At 36.7% G+C, this 22,749-nt stretch overlaps 3 protein-coding genes across 7 annotated transcripts; all 3 read right to left on the reverse strand.

The window, feature by feature from the left end:
• Window positions 1–1,374: 1,374 nt before the first annotated feature.
• On the reverse strand, window positions 1,375–3,108 carry LOC111791198 (putative WRKY transcription factor 75). Its single transcript, XM_023672449.2, has 2 exons — window positions 2,661–3,108; window positions 1,375–1,764 (listed from the first exon to the last, which is right to left on the reverse strand). Exons 1-2 carry the CDS (start codon window positions 2,996–2,998, stop codon window positions 1,584–1,586), a joined length of 519 nt encoding a protein of 172 aa, XP_023528217.1. The 5' UTR covers window positions 2,999–3,108; the 3' UTR covers window positions 1,375–1,583.
• A 5,989-nt stretch (window positions 3,109–9,097) lies between these two features.
• On the reverse strand, window positions 9,098–12,161 carry LOC111789903 (uncharacterized). The gene is made up of 5 exons (XM_023670621.2): window positions 11,963–12,161; window positions 11,747–11,884; window positions 11,455–11,654; window positions 9,661–9,890; window positions 9,098–9,575 (listed from the first exon to the last, which is right to left on the reverse strand). The coding sequence occupies exons 2-5, from the start codon at window positions 11,836–11,838 to the stop codon at window positions 9,297–9,299; spliced, it is 801 nt and encodes a 266-aa protein (XP_023526389.2). The 5' UTR covers window positions 11,839–11,884; window positions 11,963–12,161; the 3' UTR covers window positions 9,098–9,296.
• Window positions 12,162–13,293: 1,132 nt separating this feature from the next.
• Window positions 13,294–20,911, reverse strand: LOC111790088 (protein LAZY 1). Of its 5 annotated transcripts, XM_023670888.2 has the most exons (8): window positions 20,757–20,899; window positions 17,147–17,334; window positions 16,755–16,922; window positions 16,512–16,588; window positions 16,363–16,429; window positions 15,045–15,781; window positions 14,687–14,969; window positions 13,294–13,656 (listed from the first exon to the last, which is right to left on the reverse strand). In XM_023670888.2, the coding sequence occupies exons 4-8, from the start codon at window positions 16,515–16,517 to the stop codon at window positions 13,637–13,639; spliced, it is 1,113 nt and encodes a 370-aa protein (XP_023526656.2). In that variant the 5' UTR covers window positions 16,518–16,588; window positions 16,755–16,922; window positions 17,147–17,334; window positions 20,757–20,899; the 3' UTR covers window positions 13,294–13,636. The 5 variants fall into 5 exon arrangements, with proteins under 5 accessions (XP_023526656.2, XP_023526655.2, XP_023526657.2 ...); XM_023670887.2 differs by lacking the exon at window positions 17,147–17,334 and having other exon boundaries at window positions 20,757–20,911; XM_023670889.2 differs by lacking the exon at window positions 17,147–17,334 and having other exon boundaries at window positions 16,755–16,889; window positions 20,757–20,906.
• Window positions 20,912–22,749: the final 1,838 nt, after the last annotated feature.

Raw genomic sequence — 22,749 nt, forward strand, 5'->3', positions numbered from 1 at the left:
ATAAATTGAGTATTTTTCCTCTCATGTCGTTTTAATACTATTTTAAAAGTCTTTTTTTTTTTTTTTTTAATTTGTATCTTTTTTAAAGTGTTTTGACGTGACTCTATAGATATATATTTTTAATATTTTATTATGTCAATTTTACTGATGTACGTAACATACGTCAATTTTCACGAAAAAAAGACCATTAATAATGGTCAACGGACCTAATTTTGACTTAAAAATTTTATAATTTGACATTTTTTTTTTGGTTGGGAGGCATTAATTTAGACTTTGACACTTTTTGGATGCATATTTAATATTAATTATTAATAATATACTTTATATTATGGTCGACTGTACCTAACATGTAGTAAAATATTCATAAGTCCATATCATTTATATAATATTACTTACCAACCTTTTATTTTATAAAAATTAAAAATTTACCTTACTTCATATTCTTAACTGTATTGGTAATTTTCTTAATTTTTATTTACCTTACTCATAATTCATGCACATTTTTTTTAATTTAATTTTTTTCTAATTTTATATAAAAAAAGAAACTCAAATAATTTAAATGGGCCACATGAGGCCCAATAGCAAACCTTCACCCTTTTGATTTTTGAGTGCTTATGTTAAAATGACCGAAATACCCTCACACTACTCCGCTTATATCTCTCCACCTTCATGTGCACCATTGTTGTCGCCCGAGATCACAACCGATAGATTTCTTTATCTTTTTTAGGTTGGGTTCTCAACATAAATTCCAAGATGGTTCACTATTTGGATTTATCTCGATTTTTAGAATTGGATATCGGTTAGGGTTTCACGTGCTCTAGGTTCCATCTCAAAACTCGAACTCTAGGTTTCATCTCAAAACTGAGGTTGTGGCCTGTCCCGGGGGATTTCTTAGGTTAGATTTTGGAGTTTGACTTTTCCAAACAATGCTCAGGATTTTGCTGAGGTATCCTCGTTAGAAACGCACAAGTATGTCCCCCATACATCACAGACACCTGTTCTTCAAGCTCATCACCTTGATACCGTTGGTTGTCCTCTGGTTTCCAGAAAAAAGAGTTTCAACCTGCCTCCCCGGGTAAAAACAGTCAAAGACAAGGATTCAATCTTTATTCTGTAGGACAAAAATGGAGGCTATTGGCTTCCTCTTGTTCTACATTTACGGTGGCAGATGGAGCAGTCTAGAAGCAAATAAAGCAAAGGTTTCGTCTTTCCATCTACTCGTAGTCTGAAAGAAGTAACCCATATATCTAATAAAAATTACGAGACATTTTCATCTTTCTTACACGGAATCTTGAACAAAAAATCCCTATTGGGTACGAGATTCAAATTATTTTATAAAATTTATTTTCTAGTTAGATAAATAAAAAATATAAATAACCGAAAATGAAATATGGAATATATTATTACCATTATTATTACGAAGAAACTTGTATATATATTTATTTCTACACGAAAAAAAAAAAAAAAACAGAGAAGGTGAAGAAGGAAGAACCGAACATGATTTGATTGTTCTTGAGCTTGTTCTTGTTTTCGTTCTCGTTCTCGTTCTCGATCATGAAATGGAACGGAAGCTGAGTTTGAGCTCAAAAAGGAGTACTGTAAATCTGCATTCTACTCAAGATTTGTTCAAAGTTGTCGGTTGGTTTATCAATGGAGTGTGTATGCATGCCTTCATACGTCGTTACCACCACCCCTTCGTCTCTTGTTAGTCTTTGCACTTGCTTCTTCACATTGCACCCTTGATGCGTGCACCGATAATAGCTCCTATACAAACCCATGTCACGATCAACACAAACACCTCATAATCTCGACACATAAACAAGTAGCGATATACAAACTTATCACAAATGATATCTATATCCGTAATCAAGAACAGGTAGAGTTTATAATTTACTAATGCACGATGGCTGACACGATCCTACCACATACAGTATATATATAATATTAAGACAATCGAGAAATGGGTCATGATTGTTTTAGGGTTTAGACAGAAATCTTGTTCGTTACGTAAATTCAAATTCTATATCTATGATTAAATATCACTATCCTACTCATGAAAACTAATTGTTATCAACTTGTACACGTTTTCGAGAGTAGGCCAATCGATTTGATACTCGAACAAACAAACATGCCGATAACGAGCTGATAGCTACACATGTCAACATCCTTACGTCTCTCATAGTCTCCTCGATACTAATTTCAAAACGAAATTATATCAATTAAAAAAAAAATCAGAAGTTTCAATGATTACTTAATGAGACATTAATATAATCAAACTAAGGCTAATAATTCATTATACATCATCATTTAATATTTTACACATATAATCTTAATTTTGCATGAACATTAATTGTTTTTTATTAATTTTCATACTAAATCTTAATCCGTCCATTAAATTACAAAAAAAAAAAAAAAGATCGTTTTTTCAACTGGGTCGTTTTTAATTTTTAATTTTTTACGAAAATAAGTTACTTAAGTAGTAAAAAACAAAATTGAACGTCACTAGTTCAGTACATAGTTCAACCAATAAAACATGTTTTAGGTAAATTTGAATCATCGACCGAGTAATTGGGTAGCTCAACAATGAAATCATCTACCAAAGATTCGAATCCCGAGTTCAAACACGATGAAAAAAAAAAAGAGTAAAAAAAAAAAGTTACCTAGGAAACTTGTTGTTTTTTACTGCTTTTTGACCATATTTTCTCCAACGATATCCATCGTCAAGAATGTCAACTTGACTCCTCGTCTGAAAAGCATATCTGGGTTTCCTCACCTTCTTCTCCCCTTTCTTATTTCCGCTGCCGCCACAGTTCCCGTCGGCTTCCACCGCCGCCGTAACCACCTCTGTCTTAAGCCCCAAAACCCCACTTGCTTGCGGATCGCCGCCGTGGAAATTCCGGAACATGTCAGAGGCGGTGCCGGATGAGATGTCGGGTTGACTAAAAGCCGACAGTCCGCCGCCGTTGGAGCAAGGGAAGAACATCTGATAATTCTCCATTAAACAGGGAATTTGTGTAATCCGTGTGTTAATTTGGGTTTGGGGATTTGCAGAAAATGAAATTAAAAATTAAAAAAAAAAAAAAAAAAAGAAGAAGAAAAAAAAAAGGGAAAAAAAGGGAGAAATTTGGGACAATGAAGATCACGAACAGTTGATATATAGGTGCTGCCAGTGGTGCCGTAGACGCCACGGAAATTCGCTCATCTCTCATTGGAATAATATGTTGAATTACACATTTATAAAAGAAATAATTAGCGTTTTTTAACCATTGAACTGTTGGATGATGGAAGTCCCACATCGGCTAATTTAGGGAATGATCATGGGTTTATAAGTGAGGAATACTAACTCCATTGGTACGAGGTCTTTTGGGGAAGCACAAAGCAAAGCCATGAGAGCTTATGCTCAAAGTGGACAATATCATACCATTGTGGAGAGTCGTGTTCGTCTAACATGAACTACATTGATATCAATTTATTGTCATTATTTAGCTCGTGTATATTAAAAAAAAAACATTTTAATCCTATGTCATTCATAATTCGAACCTCATTCGATTATTTAAGATAAATCATTGACCAAAAGATTAGAGGTTTGAATCTTAGAAAAATATTAAATTATTTATTAAAAAAAATAATATTAAAAGTTTTATAATGGATAAAGTTAATAAATAAATAAATAAAATTTATAATTGAGCATAAGAAAATAACAAAAAAAAAAAAAAAAAAAAAAAAATTTGGAGCAAAATGGTCAACAAAGTGGAGGCGGCTTCATCATTGGACAACGACATCACTGAGATTTTAAGAAAAAACATAGAATTACTTGACGTACTTGGTTACGTTTTTATCGCTCCATTTACTTTTAACCTTTGGTAAGAATTTCCATTATTAACCATATCTTCACCAGTAAGTTTTCTATTCTTGTTCTTGTCGTGTGTATATATAACCAATTAGGTTCATCCCCTAAATTTAAATATTTGGTTTTTCTACGAATGCGTGATATTTACGAGGATTTAAGTCTATCACGAATGCTTAGTTTTTGTTACGTGTATACACGGTTGGAGATTGGACTCCAATGGAGAAATTTTTTAGACCCAACTCGAAATTAGTGACATAAATGACCTAGATAGGACTCACAACTAAACCCGAAAATTTTAGGTTTTATTAGGTCGTTGACCTGTGTATCGAACCAAATTTTTAATTTTCTAAAAATTCAATCCGACCCCCGAAAAAAAAAACCCTAATGTAACTTTATGATTTGGGTTGCATAATCTAAGCCATTTGAGTTATAGGATCAAGAAACGAGAGAATGATTGCGGTTTACTAACACGTCTATTTAAAAGTGTAATACTCGAGTAAAAGAGGGATACATGAATGAACTGATATCACATCCAAATGAGAGTGATCTTTATGTTAGGTGATCTCTGGTTAATTTTCCTAGGATGCATGTGAGTGAGAACAAAACATGTTGGAATAACTCGTGTTAGTCTGTGAAGATAGTTTTCATTCTTAGAAGCGAGGAATCGGTAATGTAACCATGTTGCAGGGAAATAGCGAGATGATCGGATGCTTTATTATAAATTAATACAATTCAATCTTAAATTTAATTTGAAATTTTCTTACAATAGTAATTAACTTTTTTAAAAATATATATTTTATTTTTTAGTCAAATTCTTTTAATAAAAGGTTTTAGAAACTAATTTTCTTAATTTTTAAGACTTGACTTACATTTTTAAAAATATTAATACAAAATGAATAATAATAATAAATAAATAAATAAATAAAATAATTATAAATCCAAATAGGGTTTAAAATAAATATAAAAAGATTAAAAAAAGCATTTAAATGGAAGAAATTGTGGGAGTTTAAAAAAATGGGAAAATAAATAATAATAATAAAAGTTATGATTCATGTGGTGTGAGCCGATGAATTTGGACCGGTTTTAATAAATTTTAAAAATAAATAAAATAAAATAAAATAAAAAGACAACAGAGGCACACGTGTCTGTGTGTCTCAAATATTCTTTAATTACAGTGAATGTCTGCGGCGGCTATTGCTGTCCGTGCTATTATTTTTTTATTAATTTATTGTTTCATGTTGTATTATTTTATTATAATTTTTTTATATGTTATAGAAGATGTTGTTGTCTGTTTTGTTAACCTAAACTCTTTCTCTCGAAAATATCTTTGCCCAATTTTTAATTTTTTTTTTAAATTAGGGTTAGAAGTTTGCGCATACCGTCGTTTGTGCCAATAGTGAAATAATTTTGAGTTTACCGATTCACTCAGTTAATATGTACAATCACTTAATATGTACATATACGCGCAAACTTCAAACTCGGTTGCATTATTAGTTTTCTTTTTCTCACGGTTGTCGCGTGCAGATATGTAAAAAAGAAATAATAAAGATAAAAGTCTACGAAGAATAAGTCTAATACTAAATGGAAGAATTTTCTCCCGAGTAACTTAATCAAATAGCTGTTCTCTATAAAGAATCCGCTCTGATTCCCGACCAATCAAATAAGTATTTCACATCGTCCCAACCTCATGTAATTGACACTCGACCTACTTTACTTTTCGTTTAAAAAAATTATGGTTAAATTATGTGTTTATTTCGTTTTTTTTTTACGGTCAATGTATGGGCGAAAATCGTTTATCGTCACCTCATGGATTATCTGCAAACGTTTTAATGTTACTTTAAAATGTTCATAAATATTTTTTAAACGTGATATTAACGGTAATAGTAAGGTAATTTTTGTGTGTGAATGTAGTAATTTTCTTTGGTAGGTAGTCACATCAAATAATTATTATAATTATTATTTTATTTTTGGTGAGGTTTTAATATATATTTTGTTTAATTAAATAAAAAAGGAGTAGAGGGTGGCTTATCCTATTTTAGAGCATGCAATTAATTGATAATGTTTATTGAAGTTCTATTATTCATTAATGACAAATATATTTTAAAAAATAAAATAAAAAATAAATCCACATCTGTATGGTTAAGATAATTGATAATATTCAACATAATTATTTTTAAAAATTAAATAACTAATAAAAAATTGTTTTACGCTCACTTTTAACGTTGATATTAGTTACTCTATGGATAACAGGCTGATCTTCCCCAAGAACTCACATCAACGGGAAGGTTTGGCACATCGATGTCGGCTCTTCGTCATCTGGGACTGTAGTATGTTCCAAGGGTTGGGTTGTTCGCCCATTAAAGCAGTATGTGAGCTGGGTTTAGAACGTCGTGAGACAGTTTGGTCTATATCTGGTGTGGGCATTAGAGCATTGAGAGAATTGGGAAGGACGCACCTCTGGTGTACTTGTTATTGTGCCCATGGTAAACGCTGGGTAGCCAAATGCGGAGCGGATAACTGTTGAAAGCATCGAAGTAGTAAGCCCTTTCCAAGATGAGTGCACTCTTATTCCGACTTCTCTAGAGCCTTCGGTAGCAAAGCCGAGACAGCGACGGCTCGGGAATATATTAAATAACAAAAAAAAAAAAAAACTGTGGAGGGTTTTGATTTGATTACCACCACGTTCATGAATGGATGGATTCATGGAATCTTAGAAAACATGTGGGTTTGAAGTTTGAAGATGGAGAATTTTGGAGTGTTGGAAAATGGCAAACATTAGTATCAGATTGAAAAAACAGTCCTCAAAATATATTGATTTTTTTAAATTTTTTTAATATATTTTTTAGAAATTCAAACCATTTTGATTCAACTTTATAATAATTTCAATCAAAGGCGTCAGAGGGCACAGAAGTCATCGTTCATCGTTCATCGTTCACGTTCATTGGTACTCGTGGGTTTTTGTGCATAGTTAGTCTCACCGTTTGTGCTACTCATAAATTTCGAAGTTCAGGGATCAAAACTTAACGATCCAGATATAATCATGTATTTTAGTTAATTTACTGTGATACTCGAGTAAATGACGGGTATATGAATGAACCGAGATCATATCTGAATGAGAGTGATTTTGAAGATAGAACGATTAAGAAAAATTTAAAAGAAATGAAAATGACGTTCACTTAATTATAGGAACGGGATTTTAGCATGGTAAATTATATTTGAGGTTTTTTTTTTATTCTTAAAAAAAGGAAAAAAAATATTGAAAATGACTTTGTTAATGTCAATCAATGCTTTGAAATTTATTGTATCGTATACATGTGAATATTCATTCATAAGTCCTTACGATATTTTAGAAATAAAGTTTCAAATATTGAAAAACGATTTCAATTATTAAAATGAAAATAATTAAAAATAATAAATGTTACGTCGAAAATATTTTCAACTTTCATTGATGATGGTTCAGTCGAGAAAAAAAGGTTTTATTTAATATTAAAAGAAAAAATGTTTCTGTGAATGAGTTGAGTTACTCGAATCGGTTAGCTAATATGAATATAGGTCATCAGTAAATGCTTGGTTAGGTGTACACTAGGGTCGATGAAGACTTTTTGATCCTCGTCCTTGCCTCTTATTCCATCGGTGTGAAATTCTCGATTCATTTTCATGGAGATTGGAGTTGAGATTCTTGAGGATCAGATTTCTCGTGGGAAATATTTGTCAAACTCTGTATACGACTTTATTTAGATTCTATGATCTTACGTACGTAATTTTTAAGAAAAGAACAACTTTCGATACGAATCAAGGGGTTACCTGGGTTTCAAAAAATTCAACCCTCGGTCGAAAGAAATAAAGATCCAAGCTCGGGTTTAAGCTTCGAACAAGATCCGTGCCTATATTGATGCTTCGAAGCTTCAATATGTTGATGAGGAGAAAGTGTTGCTTTATGAGAAACATATCACATATGGAGAATCAAGCAAGGAATGAGAAAGAAGAATGAGTTCTATAAAGTTACAACTTTTCAATCATTTCTATGGAGACCAAGGACATCAAAACCATTTCCTCACTCAAAACCATTCCATTCATGTAATTGGTAAGGGCAATTGTGTCTTTTCCTTATGTGGGCCGATTCGGACTTTGGAGAACGGTTTTCTTTTTTCTTTCACATTAATAAATATTCGGGTTTTTCAACACAAGTATATCCAGATCTTCGCGAACTCTAGGCTAAGTATAACTTTGATCGTATATGTATCGTATTTCGAGTTTTGACCTCTGACCTTTGTACACAAGAACCCGATAATACCTCCTATATGCATACAACGAATATCGACCTCTCACCTTCGTACCCAGGTGCCTTGATTTCTCTCTTAACCATGCAAGTTCTACTTCGAGGTTTCGACGACACTTACTCTATTGCTTAACCAAGCATTGATGTAACAGCCCAAGCCCACTGCTAGCAGATATTGTCCGCTTCGACCCATTACATATCGCCGTCAGCCGGCTAGGGAGAGGTTTCCACACCCTTATAAGGAATGTTTCATTCTCGTCTCCAACCAATGTGGGATCTTACAATCCATCCCCCTTGGGAGCCTAGCGTCCTTACTGATATACCGGGTGTCTGGTTCTGATACCATTTGTAACAACCCAAACTCACTTCTACAACTTGGCCCGCAGCAGTACCTTGACCAACTCCAGGTCCAATAGAAGCAAGCTCGACGCCAATCCAGCAGCAATAACGGAAGCGGCAGAAATTAGTGGATTCATAATAAGTTCCTCACACCAAAAGAAAGAAAGGGTTAATGATACAATCAACCAATGAATTATAACTTATTATTCCATCACTAAGATTTATCCAACTAAAAACTCCGAATTGCAGTAATAATATTATTGATATTGAATCGTCGGAACTATTTCAATCTCTCTTTTTTAGTTCCTATCCACCCATGTAGTTTTTGTGAATCCATAGTAGATATTGTCCACTTTGACTCGTTACGTATCGCCATCAGCCTCACGATTTAAAACACATCTCTTAAAAAGAGGTTTCTACACCCTTATAAAAGATGTTTCGTTCCCTTCTCTAACCGATGCAGGATCTCACAACTAAATTAGTCAAACTTCCTCCGACCCATGTAAGCATAATCCAATAAGAGAATCATCCCTTCAGCAAAACTGTAACCGCCCAGGCCCACCGCTAGTAGATATTGTCCTCTTTGAGTTTTTCCTTCCGGGCTTCCCCTCAAGGCTTTAAAATGCGTCTGCTAGAAAAAGGTTTCCACACCCTTATAGATGGTGGTTTGTTCTCCCCAACCCATGTGGGACATCACAAAAACGGACATAGTCACACAACAATGATACCATAATATATTTGTCTAAATTGATGCTTCTAATCATAATTTAAAAAAGAAACCCAAAAGGTTGATGACCTGAAGATGTCCAAGTGCACCAGACATAACGACTACATATACGAGCGCATCCGTGGCCTCACAAGCGACTGTGCTCCATCAACAAATATGGTCGTTCCAGTCATGTACTGCGACCCATCACTGATTAGATAGATCACAGTCGAAGCTAAATCGTCGTTAACATCGAGCCATCTTTCGAGCGGGGCTGCATCATTGACCAGCTTCTTTGCTCTCTCCTTCCCCACTGACACAGGGTATCCATCATCTAGGTGCAGTCCACGGGCTATAGCATTGACCCTGATCTTATACTTCCCAACATCCAAAGCTGAAGTCTACAGAAGTCCATAATTCATGTCATAACGAGGAACTTTAAGAACAGATCATGTTCACATGGTTTCAAAATGCAAAGCTACTTACCCGAGCTAACTGCTGTAATCCTGCCAAGCACGATCCATATGCAGCTCCTCCTGGATACAGGCCCCTCTCAGCACCAAGCAAGGAGGTTAACAAAATTACCGAGCCTCCTGAGTTCTGGTCTCGCATTCTTTGACAAGCAGCCTTCAGCAGAAACCATGAAGCCATCAAGTTTATCTTAACAATCTTTTTGAATTCGTGTTCGGATAGATGTAGAGCCTCTTGTATGGGACCTGCTTCAAACGTCGTGCAGTTTAACATAATTTACAGTATGATAGCTTTCGGAGAAGCTATACGTCCCGAATTTCTAACTATCACTATCATGTATAGGAGCTAAGCATCATATGTTCAAGAACGCATAAGCTAACAGTTGCAGATAGCACTAAATTTACAAGCAAACTCAGTTCTATAAGAAGCATTCTCTAACTGGGTTAACAGACTGCAATCATACTTGAGGATGGTAAACATACACACCGCTGGTTTCCAATCTTCCGTAGTGTAGTTTATGTAACAGCTCAAGCCTACCACTAGCGAATATTGTCCTATTTGGACTTTCCCTTTCAGGATTCCTCTCAAGGTTTTAAAAGGTGTCTGGTAGAGAGAGGTTTCCGCACCCTTATAAGCAATGATTCGTTCTCCTATCCAACCGACGTGGAATCTCACAATCCACCTCCTTTGGGGACCCAGCATCTTCGTTGGCACACCGCTCGGTGTCTGACTCTGATACCATTTGTAACAACTCAAGCTCACTGCTAGCAGGTATTGTCGTCTTTGGGCATTCCCTTCCGAACTTCCCCTCAAGGTTTTAAAACCCGTCTGGTAGGGAGAGGTTTCTACACTCTTATAAGCAATGCTTCGTTCTCCTCTCCAACCGACGTGGGATCCCACAATTTATCACATTCCAAACCAAGCTAAAATAATTACATTTTGAGTATGCAGCTGAATGAACATTGTGAAGAAGTTTACAGAAGACAAAAGGACAGTAATTCTAAGGTGCTTCATTGAATCAAGGAAGGGACCTGCAGAAGTTCAGCATTAAGAAAGAGTACTTTCAAGACATTTGGCTTTTTGATTCACCATTTACTTTCAGGACCAACTTCTTTCAAGAGTAAACCAAATGAAGCTAACATAAAGCGACTCCTTAAGGTCATTTGTACACTATTTTTCCAAGCATTAATGATACCAAACACTCATTGAGTTAACCACAAACTATGAACCGATAATTCAGACCAGTCAAGATAGTGTAGCCTAAGCTCTCAAAGAATTGACAATGTAAATCAATGCAAGATCCCACATCGATTCGAGTGTGGAAACTTCTCCCTAGTAGACGTGCTTTAAAACCGTGAAGCTAACAACGGTACGTAACACACCAAAGCAAACAACATCCACTAGCAATGGGTTTGAGCTATTACAAATGATATCATAGCCAGACTAGCTCCCAAGGGGGTGGATTGTGAGATCCTACATTGGTTGAAGAGGGGAATGAAACACTCCTTACAAAAGGTATGGAAACCTCTCCCTAGTAGACGTGTTTTAAAACCGTGAGGCTAACGGCGATACGTAATGGACTAAAGCGGACAATATCTACTAGCGGTGAGCTTGACTTGTTACAATCTCTATTCAATCTTCACAAGAGGCTAAATCTTTATTCAAATATCGAATCATGTCCAAACAAGAGCCTAAAACCTCTGTTCAGAGACGAATTAACAATAAACTAAGCAATAGAAAAACTAAAACAAGTAAGAGTAAGCATGGAGAACAGAGAGAATGGGTGAAAGAGTTAGAGATAGGCTGTACCCTCATAAGAATAAGCATGAACAAAAGCATCCAAAGTGCCCAAAATACTGCAAGCCCTGTTCACAGCCTCAGTAAAATCCGCCTCTCCCTCTTCTTCCATGTCCAAGCCAACAATCTCAATCGGCAGGACACCTTTTACGGATTCAACTATCTCCTTACTTGTTCTACGAAGAACAGTCTCATTTCCCAACAAAACCAATCTAAACACAACAATGAAACAGAAGAGAGAAAGAACACAATAACCAAAAATTTCATACAAAAAAGGCAGTAAGATCAAAGCTCAATGCTAAACCTGCAACCCCTTTTGGCAAGATGTAGAGCCAGATTCTTGGATATCTCATCCCCATTAGAAGAAAGCAGCACGTTCTTGGTAGCTCTCTCCATGTGTACAAAGCAAATGGAGCTTCGATTCGGGGGTAGAAATTGAACTCTGCATATGGATCATCGAAGAACCGATTAATCGATGAAAAATAAAGAGAAGAAGACCGAAAATAATTGAAGAGCGTACCGGATCCGAAAACCGATGTAACCCTGATAAGAACAACGAAGGATTAAAGAGAAAATTGGCACAGAACTCCCTCACAAGATTGACAGTAGTGTCGTTGTGTGCATCATTGGTTGCGTTAAAATATTCTCAACGATTCTTGGATTTGTACATCACGTTGAAAGCACCAAGAAATTTTGAACAACTACTCTTCTCTCTCTCTCGCTCTTAGGTGTAAGAGATTTGAACTTTCATTTGATTCCAATATTTTTCTTTGATGTTAAGTTAATCCCGTAATTACATTAACCATTTTAAGAAGAAATCTCAATGATTCTAACATGATTCACTTACGAAAGTTTAAAATTTCGATCATACAGTTCATTGCAGCTACTTATTCTATAATAACATTTAATACTTCTTGTATATCTTGAAAGATCAACTTAAAACAGACAGACAGAATTCGTTGAAGACGATACATCATTTAGATTATTATAAAAATTTAAAAGTAACATAAACACTCGTATGAAAATTTAAAAAATGCAAAAGTATTTTTTTAAACACTTTAAAAAATTAAATGATATTTTAAAAATAAAATATTAACGATTTTCATCCAAAATTAATAATAAGATAATTAACGTAAAAAAAACACGTAAAATAGGGGTAGTTGGGATAAAAGTTTAATATATATATAGAAATAAAATGGCACTTTTTTGTTTTTTTCAATAAGCCCCAAACGTCACACTTACCTATTTGCACGTGACAGTTCTTTATTTATATTCTCGATTCTACCCTTTCTAAAGGTAAATTATTTTAATTTATTTTTTGAAAAATTGTGCCAATAATCACCAAAATTTTTAAATATAAAATTATATTTTAGGTTAATAAATCATCATTTTTTTTTAATTTTATATATCATTGATCTGAAAATTTTAAAAAAATTAAAATAAATTATTGGTAAATTAAATATACAAAATTAAAAATTTTAAAACTTTTTTTTAAAAAAAAATTATTTAGTAATTTTTTTTATAGTTATTATTTGTGTCATTTGATCTAATAATAACACTAGCTCGAACTAAATACTAATTTACGTTCCTAAGTGTACGAGATCGAGCACCACATAGACCATCACTTCGAGTTCATTTTGGATGCCAAGACAACAGGCTCACGTTGTCCGTGTGTAAACAAGTTGAATAATAGTTCACCTACGCGTTTCTTCGATGTTTTGTTAACAAAGACGAACATTGTGTAGAAGAACGGTGTTCACAATTCTAAGAAATAGACATATTTGGTTCAATATTCATAAAAACAGCTCGATAAGTTAGGTATTAGTACAAGTATCGAGTCGAAAACGAAGAGAAATGTTGCAGAAAATGGATTCAAAAGGGTTTTGTTTAAAAAAAAACAAAACACTTTGACAGAGCAGAAGGATTGTGACAAGAATTCAAAGGTCTCTCAAGCAGACAATCCATACCATTTATAAAAGAGCTTACAACAAAGATCAAACCAAACTAGAGTTCAACTATCACACTTAAACACAAACCAACATGTACATTAATGATTTCGTCGTCGCTCAAGAACTCGAAAAAGATTATTCTAGATGATATATATATATATATATATATAATAAGACTCCATTGTGATTCTCGTGCTAGAGTAGAGGGACTCTCGATTCGTAGTCGTCGTCTTCTTCTTCTTCCCCTACAGCTCCAACACCAAGTCTATAATGGAAACAACAATATACTGACTCAGATGGGTTCATCATAAAATCACATTGAAATCACAGTCATTTCCATTTCATAGCTAAAGAGATCAAAGAGAACCGTTAATGTGAGATCCAATATTGGTTGAAAAGGGTAACGAAGCATTTCTTATAAGGGTGTGGAAACCTCTCCCTAGCATACGTGTTTTAAAAAACTTGAGGGGAAACCTGAAACAGAAAGTCTAAAGAGGACAATATCTGCTAGTGATGGGCTTGGGCCGTTACAAATGGTATTAGAGCTAGATATCGGACGATGTGCCAACGAGGACGCTGAGTCCCCCAAGGAGGGTGGATTGTGACATCTCACATCGATTGGAGGGCAGAACAAAACATTTCTTATAAGGGTGTGGAAACCTCTCCCTAGCAAATGCGTTTTAAAAACCTTGAAGGGAAGCCGGAAAGGGAAAGCCTAAAGAGGACAATATATGCTAGCGGTGGGCTTGGGCTGTTGCAAATGGTATCAGAGCCAAATACTAGGCAATGTGTCAGCGAGGATGCTGGGCCTCCAAGTGGGGTGGATTTTGAGATCCCACATCGGTTGGAGGGCGGAACGAAATATTCCTTATAAGGGTGTGGAAACCTCTCCCTAACAAATGCGTTTTAAAAACCTTGAAGGGAAGACCGAAAGGGAAAGCCCAAAGAGTACAATATCTGCTAGCGGTGGTCCCTAGTAGACGCATTTTAAAAACCTTGAGGGGGAAGTCCGAAAGAGAAAGCCCAAAGAGGACAATATCTGCTAATGGTGGTACCTAGTAAAAGGGTTTTAAAAACTTTGAGGGAAAGCCTAAAGAGGACAATATGTACTAGCAGTGGGCTTGGGCGGGTGGGAAATCCCAAAGAGGACAATATCTGCTAGTGGTGGTCTCCAGTAAAAGCGTTTTAAAAACTTTGAGGAAAAGCCTAAAGAGGACAATATCTACTAACGGTGGGTTTAGACTGTTACCATTAATCTTACGGTTAAGTAATTGATATGAAATATATCAGCTTACACTCTTCATCTGTCTTGATCCAGTGGCCTCTGTTTGCACTTGAAACATTGGTATCAACCCCATAAAGGGGCAAACCAAAGTTGGTCTTCCAATAATAGATTTCATCCTTTGAGACGAATTCCTGACAATAAGTTATTCGGTCCTCCGTATCGTTCATCACACGTCTATTATTAAAGTTATCATTAAAAGAAGCATTGTCGAACATGTACTTTTGGGAGTTTTGACATTCGTCCGTAGCAGTCGAGCTTTCGGGGTGTATTTTTTTATGGAACCGACGTAAGACCTGAATATCAAAATAACGATAACTCAGAACGCTTCACAAAGAAACTAAGAAACCAATAAAGCTATTAAAACTAACCTTTTGGAGTTTCTTCTTGGTTGAAAATGAATCACCTGAGTCATATGTGGTAGAATCATGTGAAGAGGTACAAAGTTTCTTAAGGATCTTCTTCACAAAGCTTAGTGCAGATTTATTTGAATGCTTCCCTAATACCTCCTTTTGCTCAATGTTAACTTTGGAGCTCTCATTTGCTGCTATAGTCCCTTGGAACAGCTCTACAGATGAAGGTTTTTCCTTCCTCATGTCTATCATCTTGTCAGGAAGTTCAATGGTAGATCCAAATAGATATCCCTGAAGTGGACACGTTCGAGTCTTCCCGTCATTTTCATCTTCGGTTACTTCGGTATGCTTACCGGCAAGCGTGATAATACTAGCATGACTCGTCCTCCCAGGTGATTGATCACAACAGTCTTCCTTAGTTTCAGCTTCAAGAAACTTTTCCAACTCATAATTTATCAGTTTTAGGTGATCCTCTGTCACTTCAGCTGGCAACTCGATCATGTTTTCGAAAGCCAAGGAGAACGTTGGCGTTGCGGGTTCAGAACCGAAAGTTCCAATAGTGAGGAACCCATGGAAGAACTCAGATGAGTTAGATAAGTCCCCACATCCCAATACATTGTTGGCTTCAACTCCAAAAGACGATTGTTCGTACTCGTGACTATGTAGCTGCACGGTTTTACTACCAAGACCGGGCTTCGAATAGATATCTTCATCATCAACTGATGTTTGTACTGACAAACACATGCACGGGTTCGCTAAAACGAAAGAGAAAAAAGAGTTAGGAGTAAACCAAGATTTCTTATATTCTTTTTAATAAATAGTAACAAATTCCCCTTTTGTGCGACAGTGCACCTTGAATGTCCTTTTCTTGTTTCTGTTCTACTTCTAAAAGACACAGTGGACAAAACTAATAGTGATGTAATTCAGAAGTTTTAACAGTAAAGGAGTAAGAAGCTTGAGAGTGAGAGGTCTCTACAGGTTCCCAGGTGGTCCCAACTGGTGAAGAGAAAATGAAACTGTCATGTTTCCGCTTCAACTAGACTGATTACAACGGTACGAAATGTTGTAGAAATTTGCGAAACGTTATAATTGTGATCGTGTGAGCGTGACCTTGTTCGTGTGCGGACAATTGTTCCCTAATTTAAGAAGTTTCAACCAGTATACTACAAATCATGGTGTACGATATCAAACCACGCCAACCGGATAAACCCCGACAACAAAACTCGAAGTTTACATCTTAATCATCAATGATGTACTATGATCAGCTCATTTTTCTTGTTGAGATATATACTATAACTCGAAATAAAAGTGCGAAGGTGAGAGTTCGTGAAAATACCAATTGCGAAATCCTTGACCAACTCGACTCCACCATGCCAAAACTTGTTGTGAATCCATCCTAACAACTGCAACAATGAAAAGCAACAATCAAGGATAGAATGATAAAGGGTATGAATCTTCTAAGTGTGTATGGACTCGTCACTTTACCTTCATTTTTCGAGCACTCTTCAAGAGCTTGATATTGAGTCGTTTAGCTTGTCATCGGAGACATAAATAGAGGACATCTGTGACGTTTAGATATTTGAGGAAAATATAAGTTAACAGATAAATATCCAAGAGGAGAAGAAAAATGCAGATTAAATTTCCCTTTTAACTGTTAATGAGTTGGAATTCAGTGGATTCCTAGAATGGTCTTAAAAGAATGAGCAAAGAAAACATATAGAAAGTTACAAAAGTTTTGGTTGGCAATTCTTTTCAGCATCAAATCATGTGGGCAAACAGGAGAGTTGTTCGAGTCCTCCTCCAAGTTGAAGGTTATAGCGTGATGAATTTGCATACGTGCCGAGATTAGGTTGCACAGGTACACTGTTGAATATGTAGTTATCCGCCATGGACATACTGAAAAAGAGAGAATAGATACGCAAATATTTTTCGAACAAATTTGAACTATAAAGGTTGATAGAATCTCATAATTGCTTATATCACAAAAAGTGCTTTAGATGGAAAGCCTACAATGTCATTCTAGATAATTGCTTGTTTGATATCCTTGGCTGCAGAGATGATTAGCACAAATGGTTATGATAATGGATATATAAGGGCCCCAAATGGGTATGTGTTCATACTTTTTAGTTCCTGATTCATCCTAATCGTTATCTGCTCGAGTATCCTTCAAACGTTGCATGATCGAGTCAGTGGTTATCTACCAGGGATCGCTTCGTCTACATAAACATTATACACTTGAGGCTTAACTATATCACAGCTGAAGATGCATGGACCGAGCCATTCATTCCCTTAAGCTCTGTTCATTATCCTACCAAGAAAATTCTACTGATTAGATCTTTAAACTCACCTAATGATATACATCAGGCTGTTGAACTAAAGCCGTTTATTCGATCCTTTCAACTTACCAATGAAGCCAACATATTCATGTAAAAGTTCACATGATAGTTTGTTAAGATAATGACATAGCTCGGCTTTGATTGGTCTACTCCAGATTCGAGTTCCTAGATTTAGCATTTGAACGTAAGCTCTCTTATCGACTACATATAGCAGTTTAATAATTGAAGGTTATGTTTCTCCATCATAATCTAAAGATCAAATCAAGATGGGACAATCTTTTGTCTACCTTACTCGTACTCGGGCCGACATAAGGTAAATAATTCAAAATGAAGTACAATCCTTCCATTAGGTAAGAAGTTTACTCAATCACCTCCATATGAACTCATGGCTGGAAGTGTCTATCTAACTGGATTTCTCAGATTGATTGTATATGTTTAATGCTAGTTCCTGCGATTCGGGGATGGTTCCGATATGTCTCTTATATTCTTGTTTATGGATGAGAAATAAAGAAGTGACTTCCTTCTAATAAAAGCCAGTTAAGTTGGTATCAATGTGGCAGACATTTTTTTTCCCGACTCTTCGATTTGAAGTAAACGAGCGGGATGATTAACTCCATTGGCTTACTTCGCCATTATTTTAAAAAAAAAATCAGTGAATTCAGAGTAGAAAGTGAATTCTCAGCAGGTTTCCAAATATGACAACCTACAAAAGCATAGCTTCTTCTTCATCCTAGAAGTTACCATTAAAGACATATGAACATGTCCTTTCCAACCTGCCATCAAAATCTACCAATGAGATTTAATCGGGGAAGTTAGCATCCTTATTTTCAGCTAAGCAACAAGTTACTATGAAACAAAATGAGTTGCCTCATATGGAGAGCAGCAGACAAGGCATCCACTCTAAAACAAATGCAAAACTGTGTAAAATGTGAGTCATTTGGTGGGGTATGGTTGTAGCTGGATCCATGCATGATCAGGGCTTGGACATGTGATTCCGCGTGGAAATCTAGAAATTGAGGAATTTCCCATTTCCCATTTCCCAATGGAAGATGAACACATAATCTATTAATATACTTGGCTGTGTTACACAGAAACAAAATTGTTCGTGAAGTGGTTGGAGAATCATTTTATACAGAATAAGAGAGAGTAGCTTGCAGCTTCTATAATATCGTGTTAACAGCCCAAGTCCACTGCTAGCAGATATTGTCCTCTTTGTGCTTTTCCTTTCGGGTTTCCCCTCAAGGTTTTTAAAACACGTCTATTAAGGAGAGGTTTCCACACCCTTATAAAGAATGTTTCGTTCTCCTCCCAAACTGATGGGGATTTCACAATCCACCCCCCTTCAAGGCCCAGCATCCTCGCTAGCACTCGTTCCCTTTTATACAGAATAAGAGAGAGTGGTTTGCAGCTTCTATAAGAAATCGTGTTAACAGCCTAAGTTCACCGCTAGCAGATATTGTCCTCTTTGGGACTTTTCCTTTCGAGTTTCCCCTCAAGGTTTTTAAAACACGTCTATTAAGAAGAGGTTTCTACACCCTTATAAAGAATGTTTCGTTCTCCTCCCCAACTGAAGTGGGATCTCACACTCCACCCCCCCTTCAAGGCCCAGCATCCTCGCTAGCACTCGTTCCCTTTTCCAATCGATGTGGGACCCCCAATCCACCTCCCTTCGAGGCCCAACGTCCTTGCTGACCTATGGCCCGGTGTCTAGCTTTGATACCATTAGTAACAGCCCAAGCCCACCGCGAGCAGATATTGTTCTCTTTTGCCTTTCCCTACCAGGCTTCCCTTCAAGATATTAAAACACGTCTGTTAGGGAAAGGTTTCCACACCCTTACAAAGAATGCTTCATTCTCCTCCCCAACCGATGTGGGATCTCACAAATCCGATCTAGTGAAGTTAGGTGATAAATTTCATGTAGCAAAGGAAGGTTCATGAGTTGAAGTACTAAGACAAACGCGAATGCATCGCAAGTTAGAACTGATGATGACAACACTGTCATAGTTCCCTCAGCAACAGAGGGTAGTGACTATAAGTCTATTCTGACTACTTCAGCGGTTGAATTGTATATGATTTGGATACATTCATGGGCAAATTTTCCCTCCCAATTCAAGTTTAAGTTGAAAAATGAAAGTCCCTGTTCATTTCTCTCCAAATGGGTCTATACCTATACTCTACACTTCACCTTCAGCTTAACGCTCACTAGCATTTGAAACAACTATCATCACATATTGCTTATCCTTTCTTTAGAGTGTTTCTTTCTCCCTAAATTCTTGCTTGGGTCTGTACTTCAAGAAACCAAAGGTGTAGGTTTACTGACACTTAACGACCTTATCTTGTCCTTCTTGCCTCCTTGCAATTTTATTGTTATCCCTTTGCTATTCACAAGCACCATATAGCATCTAGGTTCTTTGTATAAACATTTGTGATATACAACATGCTTCATTTCATTACAGGTAACTCAGCATCTCACATGCAGGACACATTTGAACCTGCAATTGACTAAGATAGATGAAAAGGAAAAGGAAAAGGAAAAGGGAAAAATAACTACATGACATACTGTGGGAAAGATGAGTAGAAGCAACAGGAAGACACTTGAAGGTTGAACTGGGCCAGAGATTTGAGATCCCAAAAAGACATTGCACTGGGGCCAGCCGAGTTCCGTGTTTAATGGCGATGTGGCCCTCCTAAACTCGTTTCGTTAATCCGCTGCCTATGTGGGCAGAAATGGAAGCAGATAGACCATATGCATTGGGAGTGAGCTATGTTCGAGTAGATGACAAACAGCTGAGCAAACGTGTGAGATCCCACGTTGGTTGGAGAGGAGAACGAAAGATTTCTTATAAAAGTGTGGAAACCTCTCCCTAGTAGACATGTTTTAAAACCTTAAGGGAAAGCCCAAAGAGGACAATATCAGCTAGCGGTGGACTAAGTTACCGGGTTTACTTCCATTTCAGTTCATTATAACACAAACAAATTCAGCTAGAAATACAGAGAGAGAACTAAATTCTTTATGAAGAAGTACCAAAGAAAGAGATGCCAATATCATGAAAAGTATGAACTCTGTAAAGCCAGACAATCACATACTTCCCCATAACAGGGAAGGGGGCAAAAGAACAGGATAATTTTCTTACTTCATTACTGTAACCTTTAACTTCAAGCGAAGATTGCTAGTCAGGCAACTGTTCAAGCAAGTAATCTTTATCTTGACATCACTATTCCTTCTACTTTCATCACTTAAACTTTACCCTAAAGTTTGTTAACTATCAACACTGTATACTCAGATTCTAGCTTGGGGCTCCTATTCCTATGCACAGTACAGTAGTAAATAGCGATGGTCCCTTCCAGAAAATTAAGTAAATCAAAGCAATGTCGAAGAAGGGAATGAACTCACATTGAACGAAAGGCAAATTAGTAACGAACCCTTCATCGCTTTTCGCTGATCAGAGAGGATTCTTGGAAATTTTCCCGGAAAATCGGATCCAAACAGGAAGAAGAAAATGACGGGAAATAATACCGGCCCTTTGCTTTGTTGTTTTCCCGCAAACCCCCCCACCCCCCCCCCCCCCCCCCCCCCCCCCCCCCCCCCCCCAAAATCAAAACCCAATTAAAATGTAGATTAGTCGTTCAAATTAAGAAGTTAATTAACCTAAAGAAATTGATTAACATACAAAGGTCCTTATATCAATGAAAAGATAAGAAAATACAGTAAAGTCTTCATTTTAAGAACTACCCATCAATTGATTATGATCTAAAAAGCAAAGAAAGCAATTAAAATTTGTGGGTTTTGTTTGTTCTACAAGATTAAGTGATGTATCTTAGAAACTAATTAAAAATCAATCAAAATGGGCTGTTTAATTAACTTTTTTTTTTTTTTTTTTGTAATTAGCGGTGAAGAGCAAATAAAACAACCAATTCTACTATAGTCACAGCACCCATTCGAACGATTCAAATCCCTTTCCCATCCAATAAACGCATCGAAAGGAGGATCCGTTCAAGATTAAAATGGAATTCTATTCCGTTTAGGTGATAGAATCTCTGAATCCTGTCGGGTAAATGGGAAGAAGTTGAACAAGAACAGATTATGTTTTGGTTGAATCTGATGATGGAAAGAACAATTCAAAATCAGAGAGTTGGCTCTGAGTTCTTTGTTTTGTATCATTTTCCCATAAGATGAATCTGATGGTGGGGATCATCCCGTCCTTGAACGTCGCCGCTGGTTTATTGGGTTTCTTCTTCGTCAAATCATGGAGTGTTGCACCATTTTCCAAGCAAGAGAACACCGTCATTCAGACACGCGTTGTGGCTTGTTACGGCCTGGTCTTCAGTGGTAATCTCTCTTTTTCTTTCGTTTGTCATTGACCATTTAACTTGGCTGTCTTCTTGTGCTTTTCTGATTGCCATTGTAAGCGATTCTATGTTGGTTTGACAATTTTGTACGTTTGTCACCCATTTCTGAAACCATGTACCCTTTTGGTACTACTTTTCTTGGAGTCTTTTACTTTTGACTCACCTCTAGGAAAGAAGTTCACCATAGAAAGTTGAGATACAATGGTGTAAATCAAACCCTTTCAGTGCCCTATGAACTAGGAAGTAGAAGGTGAAATTGGGAGTGAGGCAGCAGCATCATTTGGGCTTAGTTCATGACTCTTATTAGCCTTCTCACTGGCACATTGCTGAGTGTTTGATATCATTTGCAACAGTCCAAGCCCACCACTCGGTGTCCATAATACTATGTGTGCTCCCTTTCCTTCGTGACATACCGGCAGCTTGAGTGTACTCTAGTTGAAGGACAGGTCTAGGGGTTTATACATGAGTATGCCTGGAGCCCATGTGTAGAGAAATACTCTACATTCGATTTTGTATTACTGAGCCCAGAAGGAGGGTGGACACGAGGCGGTGTGCCAGTAAGGACGCTAGGCACCGAATGGGGTGGATTGGGGCTTGGGGGTCCTACATCAAATGGAGAAATGAACAAGTGCCAGCGAGGGCGCTAGGCCCCGAAGGGAGGTGGATTGTGAGATCCCACATCGGTTGGGAAGGAGAACGAAACATTTTTTATAAGGGTGTGGAAACCTTTCTCTAGTAGACGCGTTCTAAAAACCTTGAGAGGAAACTTAATTGGGGGTCCCACATCGAATGGAGAAAGGAACAAGTGCCAGCAAGGGCGCTAGGCCTCAAAAGGGGGTGAATTGTGGGATCCCATATCAGTTGGGAAGGAGAACGAAACATTCTTTATAAGGGTGTGGAAACCTCTCCCTAACAGAAAGGAAAAGTCTAAAGAGGACAATATCGGCTAGTGATGGGCTCGGTTCGTTACAAGTTTTATGCATCCTTGTTAACTTACACGAACCTAACTATTTAATCTTCAAAGTAACCATTAGCTT

The sequence above is a fragment of the Cucurbita pepo genome, chromosome 3, assembly GCF_057944985.1.
Source record: "Cucurbita pepo subsp. pepo isolate OVF chromosome 3, ASM5794498v1, whole genome shotgun sequence".
Lineage (NCBI taxonomy): Eukaryota > Viridiplantae > Streptophyta > Magnoliopsida > Cucurbitales > Cucurbitaceae > Cucurbita > Cucurbita pepo.

Coding starts and splice junctions, on each gene's coding strand:
- LOC111790088 (XM_023670887.2), bottom strand. Junction 15,782..16,362: donor GGTCAAGGATTTCGCAATTG/GTATTTTCACGA, acceptor CTTTCGTTTTAG/CGAACCCGTGCATGTGTTTG. Junction 13,657..14,686: donor GATCAAGACAGATGAAGAGT/GTAAGCTGATAT, acceptor TTTCCATTATAG/ACTTGGTGTTGGAGCTGTAG.
- LOC111791198 (XM_023672449.2), bottom strand. CDS start 2,998: ATGGAGAATTATCAGATGTTCTTCCCTTGCTCCAACGGCGGCGGACTG. Junction 1,765..2,660: donor AAAAACAACAAGTTTCCTAG/GTAACTTTTTTT, acceptor GGGTTTGTATAG/GAGCTATTATCGGTGCACGC.
- LOC111789903 (XM_023670621.2), bottom strand. CDS start 11,838: ATGGAGAGAGCTACCAAGAACGTGCTGCTTTCTTCTAATGGGGATGAG. Junction 9,891..11,454: donor TCATGCTTATTCTTATGAGG/GTACAGCCTATC, acceptor CGTTTGAAGCAG/GTCCCATACAAGAGGCTCTA. Junction 9,576..9,660: donor GATTACAGCAGTTAGCTCGG/GTAAGTAGCTTT, acceptor GGACTTCTGTAG/ACTTCAGCTTTGGATGTTGG.